At 36.5% G+C, this 15,532-nt stretch overlaps 1 protein-coding gene across 1 annotated transcript in view; it reads left to right on the plus strand.

Moving 5' to 3' along the window:
- The first annotated feature begins 1,646 nt into the window (after positions 1-1,646).
- The window catches only part of SERAC1 (serine active site containing 1), a 19,937-nt gene continuing 6,051 nt past the window's right edge, over positions 1,647-15,532 (plus strand). Inside the window, exons 1-11 of the mRNA XM_010177238.2 lie at positions 1,647-1,737; positions 3,104-3,140; positions 3,455-3,591; positions 3,924-4,013; positions 4,913-5,044; positions 6,481-6,602; positions 7,927-8,055; positions 9,441-9,554; positions 11,229-11,391; positions 14,207-14,357; positions 15,187-15,328. Of these exons, the coding sequence (XP_010175540.1) occupies positions 1,647-1,737; positions 3,104-3,140; positions 3,455-3,591; positions 3,924-4,013; positions 4,913-5,044; positions 6,481-6,602; positions 7,927-8,055; positions 9,441-9,554; positions 11,229-11,391; positions 14,207-14,357; positions 15,187-15,328 (1,308 nt within the window). The remainder of the gene's footprint in view (positions 1,738-3,103; positions 3,141-3,454; positions 3,592-3,923; positions 4,014-4,912; positions 5,045-6,480; positions 6,603-7,926; positions 8,056-9,440; positions 9,555-11,228; positions 11,392-14,206; positions 14,358-15,186; positions 15,329-15,532) is intronic.

The following is a 15,532-nucleotide window of genomic DNA, read 5'->3' on the forward strand; positions in this document are numbered from 1 at the left end:
TGTATTTTCCTAACTTTGGGTACGTTTTTCTCATATAAATCAAATGTGAAGGCTGTGACGTTTGCTAACACGTGAAGTGGTAAATTCAGGTACTGGAAGGCTGCTATAGGGTCTCCCCGAAGCCTTCTCTTCTCCAGGCTGACCAGCCCCAACTCTCTCAGCCTGTCCTTATAGGAGAGGTGCTCCAGCCCTCGGATCATCCTTGTGGCCTCCTCTGGACTTGTTCTAGCTGCTCCAGGTCTCTCTTGTGATGGGGAAGTTTGATATTTTTTGTGGATTTTGGCATAATTTTTGCACTAAAAATACTACATGTTCTATCTGTGACGTTTGCTAACACGTGAAGTGGTAAATATATGTGAGTGGTAGAATCAGGAACTGGTGCTTTTGTCTGGCCTAAATTCCCTGGGTTTTCGGGTGCTTGACTAATAGCACTATACTTTCTTTGAACTTCATTGTGCAGCCTTGATCAGTGGGCTAAAGAGCCTGGCTCCTTTACAGTCCCTCCTGAAGAGTCCCACTTGTTGAAAGAGGCAAGGTAATATCTAGAACATGTAAAGGAGTTGCAGCATGCTTGTCTTAACTCATTTTCCTGCCTGTAAAATGAGGAAAGTTCAGTGTCTAGATAGGTCAAGTGCTCATTGCTGTAGTATTTGGATGTTTCACATTTCCGAAGCACTCGGATGCTGCCTTCGTGGAGACCATGTTACTGTCAAGAATATTCATGCTTGCATTGGGTTGCTTCTACATTCAGAACTTTGGTAGTTCTAAAATACTTTCAGTACCTTTGTTTGTGGCTATTTGGAAAAAAATATCGCTTAGTTTGATTTCAGCATTCAGTGGATACAGTGCAATTAGCCTGTCAGTATTCTGCGTCTTCATAGTGCTGAATTGCTAAGATCTTAATTTTAGAAAAGGTTCTCCTTGTCTTCATGGCTATATCTAGCTTTCCATACTTTTGCATGTGTAAGAATTTTTCTAGAAGGAGATTTATCCTCTGTGTTTTAGCTGCAAGCATGCCCTATGAGTTTCACAAGCCCATGGAGTCAGAACATTTTAGAACCAGTATTTATTTTTATTAACTGTACAGTTTTTATGTTCTTGAAGTATTACTCTGATTTGCCCTTTAAAGGCAAAAATATGTAGTAGTTCTTGGAGCCTTGTTAGTCAAAATAAAAGACTTACTTGCCAACACAATCAATTATGAACTTTAAAAGCAGCTGGTTGCTGAGTTGTATTGAAGCCCGTGTCGTATTGAGTAATGTCTTGATGGAGATATGACTGTATCTGGTGTTTAAGGGAGAGCTACTAAGAAGCAGGAAAGGAAGTTTACAAGCAGAGAAGTTAACTGGAGATGCATACTCACTAAAATCAACAGTAATGCATAATTGTGTGAAAAAACTGCTTTAAACTTTTCTTGTAATTGAAATGCAGCCTATTAAATTGAGGAGTTTATAGACGTCTTTAATTAGAGCATTTTATATGGAGTAAAATGACATAAATATGGTTTATTGTGACCTTTGTTGTAAACCATGACCTTTGATATCCTGACCTTTGCTTTAAAAAGACAGAAAAAAACCCAACCTGCTACAGGTTTTCTGCTGTAATTCTCAAATCAATAATTGCTTCTTTTTTTTTTAATATACAGAATGTCAGTGGCTGCTTACTGTATATTTTCCTATAGACAAATAGGAACTTCTGGTCCAGCCACAAAAACACACCTACCATGGAATGATATCAGTAAGTACAGTTCTGTAGGTATTGATCTGACATGTTAATAAAAAGGGAAAATCTGTGTTGGTGTGATGCCATGCATAATTAAATGATGCAGAAGATCTATATCCCCGAATACTGTGTGATCAAAAACTTTTATTTTCCTAAAGTGCACATCTGCTTCTGACCTTGCTTTGCCTAGTGATGTGTCAAATGACACCAGCAGATTATCTGGGATTAGAACACAAGATGAAGGTTGTCCCCCCTGCCAGATGCCATCTCATTTAATTATCTTGAACTCTGTTTTGTATCTGCTTTTTTTTTTCCTAACTTCTAGAGCCATGAAACAATTACATCCATAAAGTTTGAATAAAGTTCATTTCTATTGTTTCTTTCTCCTTATTTACTGATATTAGCTCTGCAGTCTTCCCTGCTTAGTTGGTGCTTTCTCTGGTGCCTTCTGTATAGAATGACAGTTCTTATGATTTCAATGTTTAATTTTAAGCATTAAAAGATAGGATATTTCCATTTCTGCTCTTCAGGAAGCATTGCAATTTTTTACCTCTCAGCCTTCTCTGCCAGTTATTTCTTTGACGTGTATGTGTCTCTTGTCTGCATGCCAAAATCCTTATGGTCTCACAAAGACAGAACTTGGTGGCGGTGGTTGTGGGGCAAATCTCTCAGTTCATGCTGAGGAAAATAAATTATTCATGATAGGTGAGATGTGTTCCATTGGATTTGCTGCTACTGGGAATAATAGTTTCTCTGTATTGAGATCCTTACATCCAGGTAATCAGCTCAGCTTTGTCCAGGCAAAATATCTCAAATCTGACAGGAATTAAACTTAAAAGGGAAATTGTTGCAAGTGTCCTATTTATGCAGCTTTTTACTTTATAAATTAGACTCAATGGAATTATTTTTAAAAATATATTTTCTTAGGGAGACTCTGCAGGACTTTTCAAAGAACATACATCCTCCTATATATATTAATAAACATTGAAGAAATACCCACACCATGTAAGAAAAAGTTAACTCCTTAAAATAATTGAGAGTTCCAAATGAATGCTAATGATATAGGCAGAGGAAGTTTACTGTTGATTCCTGCAGATGAGCAATGAATATAATTGATAGGTAGCAATACTCAAAGTAAATAGCACTGGCAGGATACGTGTTTTATCATCTTGTGTAGGAGAGCAGGAAATTCTAATCAAGTAAAGTTTTCTCCATTTGTAAATTTAGGTACTGGTTTCCTGAAAGCCAGAGAGCAATAGAATAATTTTTAAGAGCTTATTCTTAATGGCTGACATTCTTACTGTCTGGTAATCACATGCTATCTGTGTTTATATTGAGGTGATACAAACAACTTTGACCTGAATTTTTCATTTTTTTTAAGGAAAAATTGCAAAGGTAACTGGATCACTTATACTAGGGTAAGTTGTAACTGACAAGCATATATGTAACTTATATATACAGTTAAAAATTTAATTCATGGATCTTCCAAAAAATGTGATAATATTAGGGGACCTTTAGACATGGTAGAATATAGTTTTGAAGCATATTTTCTGGTATTTATTACTTGTTTTCAGTATTTTAGAATCTTTTCTCTACTTTGCTAAATTAAAATAATCTGTGGAGTATTATATATTTGGTAGAATCTGGATGATTTATACCAAAATGATTGTTAACATATTTTTGCCATAATATTTTTAATTAATATTCATATGCTGTTTTCTTTTATTTAAAGAGGTTTTGTATTCATTACATATGAAATCCTGTCCTTAAAGAAGTTACTGCAAATTGATACTCAAGCTATACATCAAGAAAAACTTAAATCTTATGTATATGTACGAACAAGTTCTCTAAATCCAAGTGAATATCAAGGTAAGATGCATAATTATTTGGATTCTAAAACCAGAATTTTAATATAATAGAATGTTTCTGGAAGTCACCCTTATATAAAGGAAGTTATAATTCCTGAGATCTGTTACGAAAATAATGTTCTTCACAATGTCACTGAATTTATTTTAAGTTGGTGGCTGTATTTTTAAGATAGATCTATACATACATATGAGATAATTCTCTCTATATATGTCCATACATATATATGTGTGTGTGTGTGTATATATATATATATTTTCATATATGTAGATATGAAAAATAATGTGACAGAACTATCTTTCAGACTTCCAGTAATCTTAAAAAAATTCTTGTAGGGATCACATACCAAGCCAGAAAAGAAATCCATAAAGCAGTGAGGAAAATTCTAGAAACAGAAGCTAAAATTTTCCGGAGACCTTTTAATGGTAGGTTTTGAAAGCATGGCTTTATCTATCATTACTATTTTTGCATAGTAAAAAAATAGGCCTTTTAGAAAGTAAAATAATTTTTCTTACAACTTGATATTTTATGTTTGAAATGGTGGTAGTATTACTTATAATTTTCTATATTAATATAGAATATTAGTATATTTTCTGTGTATTAAAATCATTCCTTTTCTTAAAGTAAATGAATGGTGGTTAAGAAGATATCTGAGATTTTTTTTCAGAAGAGATTTGAAGATTAAGATACCAGGTTAATATTTGATGCCAGTTTCTGTACAAAAGGTGTTTGAAGGATGAAATACTCTCAAAATTTCATTTTAGAAAAGTATGATGTGTTTTCTTCAGAATTGCCAATATTAATGGAAAGCAGCACAGACTTTTTGTAACAAGGTGCCACTGCTTTTTAGAGTAATTAAAAAAATTTAAAGAATTTCAGTTTATATAAGAATTGTGCTCCTGAGGCATACTATCTATTTTCATTTAACTATCTGTTATAACGATCTGTACCTCCACTGTTGTGCTATGAAATTAATTGTTCAACATCAGAGCTTCAGGAGTTGCTAATTGTTTCCATCTGCTGGAAGGTGGCCATTCAGGTTGGTAAGTGCCAGCCAGGGGTTGTGTGTGCAACATATATATATATGAAATATCAACTTGATGCCACTAAAATGAATCAAAACCATCCTGTTAATTTAAAGATCAGCATTTTACTGATGTCATTCTGTGATTGTTTATTGTACTAATTTAATATTAAAACATTACACTCTAAATTACTGTTAACAACTAATATTCAAATATTAAAAGAAACAGATTTTTTTTTACTCAACAAATTAAAACGCTCATTAATAGTAATTTGGGTTGTATTTGTCTTCTGGTAAAAGAACAATTCAGTACATTTGATGGAGAAGATCATGAATGTGCCTTATGGCTCCTCTTGAAGAGAAGTCAGTCAGAAGACAAAGAGGTCCGACTGCAGGCTGTACAAGACCTGGCAAACAACCGTCACTGGCATGGTAACGTACACTGATGTAGCCTAATTTGTCCCAGAAGTGTGGCAAAGTCTCAGTTAGCTGTTCCAAGTTTGCTGCCAACAGGAAAAAAAGCTAGTAGCTGCAGAGGGGTAAATACCCTCTGAAATTTGGTCTGAAATGGGGGGGGTATTTCCATTTCAAGCAATTGTTCTTTCCTAATACCCTAATACAGACTGAAGCTTTGTGTACTCATTTAATATAACTGTTTCGTGTTTGTAGGAGAATACTGTCTGTTAGCAGAGGATCTCAGGATCTCAGTGCACAAGATGGCCAGTACTCAGGAATCCGTTTGCTTTTTGTTATCTCCTTTTCTCTGTAGTGCTCATTGCTGTAGTATTTGGATGTTTCACAAACAACTGATTATTCCTGCCAACTACCTCATGAGGAAAACGGGCTTTTTTTAACCTGATATTCCAAAACTGAGTCCAGGAAAGGTTAATACTGAAAGTATGTGCTAACTCTTCACAGCTAGGACCAAATTATTCAGCATACCGTATTCAGCATTTATGATATTATTTATCGTAAATACAGTATTTCGCTTGTCCAAAGCACGACTTCAGTGACTCCAGTTTGCAGCTGTAAGTGATCTGCACCAAAGAAAAAATGTGGCCCATCTGTGACTGTTTGTGAAAAGTGTATTTTAAATGGCTTGTCAGTTTTGTCTAAATTGTATAACAGTAACAAGGATAGAAACAAATTTTTATAGAAAAGAGTATTGCTTCCCTTTAAGGTTACATTTTCTTTTCATTCAGCTTACCACTGAATTTTCAGTTTCTCCAGCTATAAACTAGATAGGTTTTGGAAAGGAACAGTAATTACTGTTTAAATCTGGTTTCCCTGCAGTAGAGTAACTGAAAGTCCGTCTTGTGCCTTCAGTAAGGAAGGGCTGTTTAAAACTCTACTGTGGTGCTATCCTGCCTTTTCTAAGGTCACCTGATTTTGTGACATTGACAATTTTATCAACATACACCTTTTGTATAACTTAAAATTAGGTAACTGTGTCTTTGTAGCATTTGGATTTAAGGCTCTGGGTTTTAATACTGTACGCAGAAAAAAGTATGCAAGATGCCTTTCAAGTTGTAACTCAAGCCCAGGGGTTTCAGCTTGGGTTTGTAGTCCTTGTATTCCTTTCACAGTGGCAATACTGAATATTTGTTTTTGCTTGTGCTCAGTTTGTATCTGAGGACCTTTATCAAACTGGTCTATAGGTGTATTTCAGCTCAGTATAGTGCTGATCTAACATGTGCAATTTTTATCTTTCACAAATTGTGGTTACAAAATCAGATTATTTAAGTAGATTGCGGGGAGGTGGTTCTTTTTTCCAGTATGTTTACAAAGTAGATCAGAAACTGCATTTAAAACCAAATTAAATATTTAAGGTTAGTGTTAAGCCTAACACTGAAGTTCATGTACTACAGATTATCAGTATGGTACAGTTGCCCAAACCTGTGATCAAAGGACTGCAATAGGTTTGGCTCGATCCAAAGATATCGACCTTCGCTTTTTCCTGCCTCCACCACCGCTGCCGAAAATAAAGAATGTAAGTAAATGAAGAGTAGGTATTGGTGATTTTTGCTTGCTTGCTTGCTTGCTTGCTTGTTTTTAGTGCTTTTGCTGTTGGTAACCATACTAAGGTGGAGTTCTAAAGTAACTAACGAGTAGTAAAATGAAGACCAAAATGCAAGACTCTGATATAGTGATATACACCCCGGGATATATCTGCATTAGTGAGTGGCATGATAGAAAGAAGTAAGGGTGAGAGTGTTGATCAATTACTGTTCTCGGACTGCACGTCCACGTTACATATTTACCAGCAGTGAAGTCTGAGCCAGTTACCAGTCTGACACACACACTGGCTGTACCTAATACGCAACGTGAAGCAGTCTTAATGTACATCAAGTCATCCTGGAGTGCCTTGTTGATACTGACAGAATCCTATATGTAGAGAGCACTCCTAGAGGCCTTTGCATCCTCACTGCTAGCATGGTGCTCTGCTGTACACCCACCTCTATTGACAGCTTTTAGGTACCAGCAAATGCATATTGGATAGATTTGGCTTCAATTTATTTTTATGTTAATTAGTAAGTATGTGTATATATATGTGTATGTATATGTATATGTATAGGGTAGTTTGAGCAGTCATGTCATCATATCAGCTTCTTCAATAAGCAGATTTGGCACACAAAGCATAATATAAAAGGGCTTTTGTAATGCTAATAGAATGAAAGTTGGCAGAAGTCCCTGTCAGAGAATACTTGTATATCTTAACCAACATAACTCTGAAAAACAGCTCTGATTGGTAGCAATATTCTCAGTTTTTGCTTTCTTATCTTTGTAACATTACATGATAGTGGATCAGTATCTGTCAGTTCTGAAGTACTGGGTTATTCTAGTATATGGTTGTGTATATACTTTACTTTTACAGCAGTGTGATTGCTAGGTGATATATCTGAGGATATATATTGGAAGCTAAGAATTCCCAATCTGCTGAAGTTGAAGGAAATTGAAGGAAATAATTGTGGCAGCAAGTGTTACTCTGCATATCAGATATGTCTCCATCTCTGATTGTAGCAAGGATTATAATAACTACAAGTTCTGTGACTGTGGGACCTATTAGAATAAGGCCACCGAAGTATGAAGTTTAAAGCTTGCTTTTCATCACTCAGTTGGTGATTTTAGAATTACTAGTTTCCAAAATCTTTACAGGTGTAACTATTTAAACCAAAGTTGCAGAGCCCTCAAGTCCAGCGTTTGTATTTTATGTATTAGTATGTCTGATTCCATTATTTCAGATCTTTCTTTTCTCTGTGTTTTGCTTCATGCTTTGACCAGAAGTGAAAGCTGTTTGTGCTTACTCCTCACAGGATTATCCCATAGAAGATGAACTTCGCTTGTTGTTAATATCTTTACCTCAGACTGGTCTTGATCCGTGTGTCCAGTACTTCACATCTCTTGCTTTACGTGAAAGTAGTCAGACTCTTGCTGCACAAAGGGTGAGTTCCCACCTGCAGAACAGAACTATTTGGGTTCTTTGTTGCTGCAGAGCTCAAAGATACAAACCTATTTCCATGTTTTTGAGCATTATAAGCAGAAGAGAAATACAGAGACTTTGTGACTGTACATCATAAGTAAAATCTCTTCTACATACAGTCTGTCGGCTTGAAAGCTTGTTATCTTTCCCAGCTTTTCTCGTTGGTCTAGTGAAAGATTATATCTTTACTTACAAGCCTTCCCATAAAGCAGATATTTCAACATTTTGTCCTAAACACTTTCTTCCCCTCACAGTGCTCCTAAAATGATTTTTCACATTTTATCTTACCATTGGTTGAGTATTCTTTTATTGCTGAAATGATTAAAACTCTGTTAAGTCTCACTTGCAAACTGGTAAGTTGTTAGCACACCTAAAATAGTAAACTCTGTTATATCGCATGGGAATGCCTCCCTGTAACAAGTCACTCTTGCCAAAACCAGAATGGGAATAGTCTGGTGGTCTGTCAGGACTTGGAAACTAGGAATTCTTCAAATTTGTCCAACAATTTCCTAAGTGGCTTTAGAAACGTCATTTAAAGTGCCGTTATTGCTTAAAAATAGTAATTGTAATGCCAGTGTCATCCATTCTCTCTTGTGCATTTTATTTTTTTATTAAAAACTTGTAACTTTTAAAATAGGTGATTATTATTTTTTATAAGATACAATAACAAAAATTACTGTCGTATTTTAATAATGATGCCTATCAGGCTTTGTTCAGAGATTTCAGAGCACAATAACTCTTTGTTTCCTATGATACAGTTATGTGTAATATTTTTACACTATCATTCCTTTATTGTTTTCACAACCAGAGCTCTTGCTACCAGGGGAGCTTTGGTAAGACACCACACTTGGAGGTATTTTGATAATCATGCTGTTCTAGAAAACTGTTTTTTATGGAGGTTATGCTGGTCTTCTGACTGCATGATTGAGAGAGGCTGGGCTTCAGAGACCGTGCTATGTGTTGAAGACCTTTTTTCCTCCTGATCTCTGCAACTATGGAAATTTAGATGCAGTCTGATTTTTACTTTTTTATGCTTAAGCAAACAATCTTAGAAGACATTCATTAACAAAATGAAAAGCCTACATTGTCTCCCTTTATTGTATGTTTTGAGGTTAATAGACTAGGGAGAGTATTGACTGAAAATCTAGTTAATATTTTCAGTTAAAAACAGTAGATATTTTAGTGGTGACTGTTGTGTAATTTGTACATTTTGAAAAGTGCATGCATGCTGTGCATTCTTTATAGCAATTTTTATAGATCATTACACACTTCAAGTTTTAATTTAGAAATGCTTATTTTATGTAGCCATTTCGAATGTGGTGTAATTTTTACTGATTCTCATTTCAGGGAGGCTTATGGTGTTTTGGAGGAAATGGACTTCCATATTGTGAGACATTGAGTAAAATCCCTTCAGAGACGGTGGAACTCTTTTGCTTGCAAGCTTTAGTGCAGCATTCTAAGGTAATTTGTCCTTTAAACTATAACTGAAAAGCTACATTTATAAACATTCCTTTCTAATGCTCTCTCATATATTGAGGAAGGTCTTAGCATTTCCTTGTCTCTTACCCCTCACCCCTTCTGTAAAGATGTTCAGACAACTGAGACTGATGTGAATTGAAAGGCAGCATAATAAACCATTTGGTTTTTTTCCATGGGAAGTGTATGTAAGTTCTGTTATTGTTTCTCATTAGCCTGTGTAAGTTCCCCTGTGGTATGCCTGTATGTACCTTTCAAGAAGTAAAAGGCAGCTCAGATGTGGAAAAGCAGGAGAGAATGCCTGAAGTCTGAATGGCTTTAACAAACCTTTTCTGTGTAAGGCTACCTCCCACTGACACTCAAGGTCACTGGAGATAGATACCGTGAGGTATCAAACGGTCTTTCTACTCTACAGCTTCTCAGTAAGCAAGATAACTGGTGATGTGAAATTCTCGGAGGAAAGTATGTGTGGATTTGTGTGAGTTGGTGTATATCAGTTCAGAAAGCTTACAAGTGGTCTCTTCTTACAGCTCTTAATCTAACTCTAGTGCCAGGTTTCCAGAAAGCAAAGTAGCCTCATGAAGTCACTGTAATCAGAAGCCAGAATGGGATGTAAACCTTGGCTATTCACAAAGGCCCCTCCTTCAAGGGTCACTGCCTTTGGGCAGAATATTGCACAGCATGCAGCTAATACAGTGCATCTTCCCAGGGCCAGTGTCTGTTCTTTGCAGACACAGATGAAGAGTATGGAAGACTTTGTGTAACAGTGATTCTTGTTTCCTATTGCTGCACCCTTCTGTGTGCACGTAATTGCTCAGGAGCCTAGAGCACTGAGAGACAGTGTTGAGAATACCAAATTGTTACTGGTGGTAGGAATGGATAAAGTTTACCAGTATTCCTTTAATATCTTCCATGTAGTTAGGAATTCTGACTTAATCTAGAATTTGTTATATTCCAGATTTTCAGTTTTACAGGTTGTGACTGTACTCATTCTGAATGTGTGTCTGTCTTTGTTGAAAGCCACAGACTTGAGGACATCAGCAGTTCCATAACTACCACACATTTTTAAGCACTGTAGTCAACATGTACAGGTCATGAGCATTTGGCCAATATCAATAGTTGACACTACAACTAATTAGTGCATACTCATCTGCTTGGACTGGAATCTATTATTGCCCTTAAGATCAATAATGGTAGCAGTACTATTTGGAATGTAGAAATACGTTTGCATTTCAAGGAGAAGGGATTATAATTCCTGCATTTGAGGTGGTGAACAGGAGGACAGGTAGCTCTGATTGAGATAGTGCCTTAACAAATGCAGACAGTTGTCCTGATCACACTCTTGAATTTTAGTTGAAATTTCATCACACCAAGTGGAGAGCAATCGCATCTCCCTAAGATGTGGAAGAGAGTAGAGCGATGGTACTCAGCGTCTTTGAGGCTGTCAATCTGTAGAAATCATGCATTTAGCATATTAAAATATTTACTTCCTCTTCAACTATGGCATAATAATCTCTAGATTAGTAAGAATTTCTAGGTAATAAGGGCTCTGCATCATACCAGCTCCTTAAAATTCCCTGATTTGTGAATGAACAGCATCGCAAAGAACCTTTTTCAGAATGTCTAATTATTGTCACTGTATTTGTTGTGTAATGCTAGATTTCCTCTCACTGTGATAAAATTGAAGCTAAAGGAGGCCTTCAGCTGCTACAGAGGATATACCAGCTACGTAAAGATTCAGCAAAAATACAACGGAACATCATTCGCATTATTGGAAATATGGCTTTGGATGAACGTCTCCATTCATCCATAGTACGTGCAGGTAAAAGGAAAGCAAGTGCCAGCAGTCTAAATGTCAGGTTTCTATTCTAAAATTTTCAGAGGATCCGCTGCTTTTGTAAAAGGCAAAGGACCATGGTAGTGGTGTTGGTTTTGTATTTGGGAAGGTAGGGAGGCTGTGCATTTTTTTAATACAAAAAATATAGACAGTTTAGATGGTGTTGATTGAAAACTCCTGTATGCTGTCTAGCCAATATATGTCAGTGCTACAGAGGTGCTTGAAGTCTGATGGATGGTGAAAATTTGGACTTGGTTGATGTTTGGTTCACATTACTGGCAGAAATCTTTTTAGTTTCCTACTCCTGTCCTACAGATCACCTACCTTGTAGACTTTTTTTTTAATTGTCTGTGTTTTAGTCTTGTGAAGGAACAGACCAGCTTGCAGTCCTTGATTTTAGGAGCAAAGTGAAACATGCCTTCCCACCCTCCCTTGCTTAGTATTAAGCTAGTAACTTCTGCTAAGCTTTGCTCTGATGCCCCTTCTTTAATACCACCCAAATATCACAATGAAAGTTCTGTACCAAATAAATAATTACCAATGTGTTATTAGGAAAGAAATAAAAATAAAATATATCGATATGCTGTTGTATATGTGTGCCTCTTAAACACAGTGTGCATTTTTAATCTCCCTGTTGCAAAAATAAGTAACAAAGGCACAGGGAAAGACTGTGAGAGCGATGAAAAATTTGGAATGGCTGTGGTATAAAGCACAAATAACTAGACTAAGACACTTAGTATGGAAAAAGCAACTGAAGGAGAATATGACAGAGATTTTTGAAGTCCTTAGTGGCATAGAGAAGGCAAGGAGGGAGTGATCATCTGCTGTTTTCTCATAGTGCAAGACCAAAGGTTCTTGTACATTAAATTATCAAGAGGCAGAACAAATTAATATTTTTTTTTTTCATACAGTACATGGCCAAACTAAAACTTGCTACAAAACATTGTGATTGTTGAAAACTTACAAAGCTTGAAAAAGTGACTAGACAAATTCATGGAAGGAAAAATCCGTCAAGCTCTACACACAGAAGCCGAGTTGGTTACAGAAAACTGAGAGGATGTAGTGGAGAATCAGCACTATATACTTGCCCTGTTATTGCTCTATTCTTTTATTGTTCAACAACGTCCCTTACTGCTCACTTTTGGAGAAGGACAGCTGGACTACAAAGGTCTTTGGTCTGAGGTCTAGCACGATTCTTACTTTCTTATGATTACTGCTAAAACCATACATGTAGAGGAAGAGATTGTAACAGAAGAGTCAGCAGCTCCCTGGGTCAAAGCTCTCAGTACAAATGGAATTTTAGATGGTGAACCAGACTCCACAGATGAGCAGTTGGATACTGCTGGTCAAGAGCTGATGATACTGCTCTCTTGTTATTGGATGATGCATAAGAAGAAAGAACCTCTAAGGTTCTTTCTTTCCTTTGCAAAAAATGTTGGCACAGGAAGAGGAAGAAAAGCCATGATGCACTGTGTAGTAGCTGTCATGGAGTATCTGGGGGCAGAAGGATCCTGAACACTATTTTTGAGTTTATTTTGGCTCTTTTAAGAGAAGTGCAGAACCAGAGACCTTACTGGTTTTAATCAGACTAGTGTGGCAGTCTTTCATTGTATTTGGAGAACTGAAAATAGATTTTAGATAGCGTCCTTCTTAAGGAGAACTTGCACAGTGGTCAACTTATATTCTGCTTAGAAATGTAATTTATATACATAATTATTTAAAAAAATACAATTCTCAAAGGTGCTTGCATTTAAACAAAACTCATATGCCAGTTAATTCTTTTCCTCAGTCCACAGTGAACTGACTACCTTGGACTAGCAACTTACTGGCTATATTAATAGCAACATGTTGTGCATGATTTTGAAACAGTGCTCATGAAGTAAATTGTTTCTTCTTTTTCAAATCAGCCTCCATTTGAAAATGTCTCTTCAAAGTCTTCTCAGGTTTTATTTATGAACTTGACTTTAATGTAATTGTGATTTATAGGCCACTCTTGCTAGCAGCAACAAGATTTATCAGGGTTTTAAAGAAATATGTGTGTATGTGCGTGTTCCTTTGCATTTCTCAGTAGTCTGTGAACATCCCCATCCGTGTCTAAGGAGCTCTATTTTACGCCTTAGGTAAAGTATTATAAAGTGTCCATTTTTTCTTGAAGTAGCTATGACTTAAAATTTGATTGAGGATTGTATCAAAGGTTTCCTTCATTAATTAATTCTCTTATATTTCTTAGGTATACATAGTATACTGTTCTGAGAATAGCCAAGATGTTTTAATTCCTTAAATAGTTTTTCACCACTGAATTTTAAAATTACAAATGGTTGTACTGTCACTGCAAGCATCAATTTCTCCACCTGCCATTACTCCTATGGGTTGTTTTCCATGTCTGTCTTACGCTTTAAGCTTCATTTTGTCTCTAGGACATTTATTTCCTCTTATCTTTCTTACATCTTACCTGCCAAAAGAGACTTGTGATCTGTTCGCTCTCTAACAACTGCACTGACCTGCTGATACACTTCATTTTTCTTCTGAGAAGGGATTCTCCTTCAGATCATAAGCTGTACAGTAGTAAATACATTGTCTCCTTGCCACTCTGGATTTTTTAGTTTTGGAAGTTCCACTTATCTAGCATTGGCTTTCCTGTGGTAAACAGAGTGGATTGGAATAATTTGGTTTGATGTTACCATTCTTAGGTTTTAACATCTGTTTTCACAAGTATAGTTTGAAGAATGATGTTTCTGAATTCTTTTGTTTGGATGATGTTTCTAATTCATTAACCCACCACTTTATTTTTTCAATGCAGGCTGGGTTTCTGCACTTGCTGAAGTAATGAAATCCCCCCACGTCATTCAGTCTTCTCATGCATCCAGAGCTTTGGCTAATCTAGACAGGGACACAGTGAAAGAAAAGTATCCAGATGGTGTTTATGTCTTACATCCACAATATCGTAGCAGGTAAAGCAGAAGGAGGTATTGCACATGCTGTACTTCGAGTTACTTGTTATACTGTTCAGTTACAAAACTTTGGAAGAGTTGACATCAGAGTGCTGCTATACTGATGTCACCTGCTCCTCCTGTTCTTTGGTGGGTTGAGAGCACTGAACTTAGATGCTCAAACAGGAGAACAACAGAAGTGGTCAGAGCAGTCCATAACCATGAGAGGAGTATTATTGTACTGCATGGGAAAATCCAAACACGAACCATGAGATGAATTACTGCTTTGCATGCGTTGCAACCACTTAACCCTTGCACTGGCTGTCCTGGGATACAGTGCCTTGTAATTATTCTGCCAGCAGCAGCACCTGTTGGCCTAAGATGCAGTAAATCTACAGCTTCAGCTTCTTTTAATAGTGATTGTGTACCTGGGACTGAAGTGTGGTATGTCACTTAGTAGCATCTACTCCCTGGGTCCTTGGTGTTAATCAGTTTACAGCAAAGATTTAATTTGATGATAAAGCTGGAGCTCCCAAGCTGCATTAACAGTAGCTGGAGATAATGGTGGTTTTCATTATAGAAAAATAGACTTGTGAGGTGGGTACTTTCTGTACCTCTTTTTATATCTCTCTCTTCTGGGTGGATCCCTGTGTTTTGTCTTGATCTGAGTATCTTCTTTGGAATGCCATGGAATGTCATTAAATGTTGTCATGATGTCAAGTGTCAAGGAATCGCATGCAGTATTAAAAATAGCATTTTGGCATCCCTTAGGTTAAAACTTCTGTGTAAAGTTAATTTGTTAAAAGAATATGTACCATGCTTCTCTTAAAAATTCCTTTTTTTGTATCAGTCAGCCCATCAGAGCAGACATCCTTTTTGTTCATGGCCTTTTGGGAGCAGCATTTAAAACCTGGCGGCAGCAAGACATTGACCGGCGTTTGGATAAAAAGGCTTCAGAAGAGGAAGAGGACTATAGCCAGTGCTGGCCAAAGGTAAAAAGACAGTAACATTTTCACATGTGGCTGCTGTTTTCTTATTAATGAGAGCTGTCCAGAGAATCTGGAATTACACTGTCTGGCAGTTGTCTTTTTTGAATCAAATTACTTGTAATCTGTTATACAGGTAGTACTTTCCAATATATTTTTGTTAGCAAGCTGAAATTTTGAAGAGGTTGTTCTTGCAAAGGAAAATTCCTG

Source organism: Antrostomus carolinensis, unplaced genomic scaffold (assembly GCF_000700745.2).
Source record: "Antrostomus carolinensis isolate BGI_N321 unplaced genomic scaffold, ASM70074v2 scaffold4321, whole genome shotgun sequence".
Lineage (NCBI taxonomy): Eukaryota > Metazoa > Chordata > Aves > Caprimulgiformes > Caprimulgidae > Antrostomus > Antrostomus carolinensis.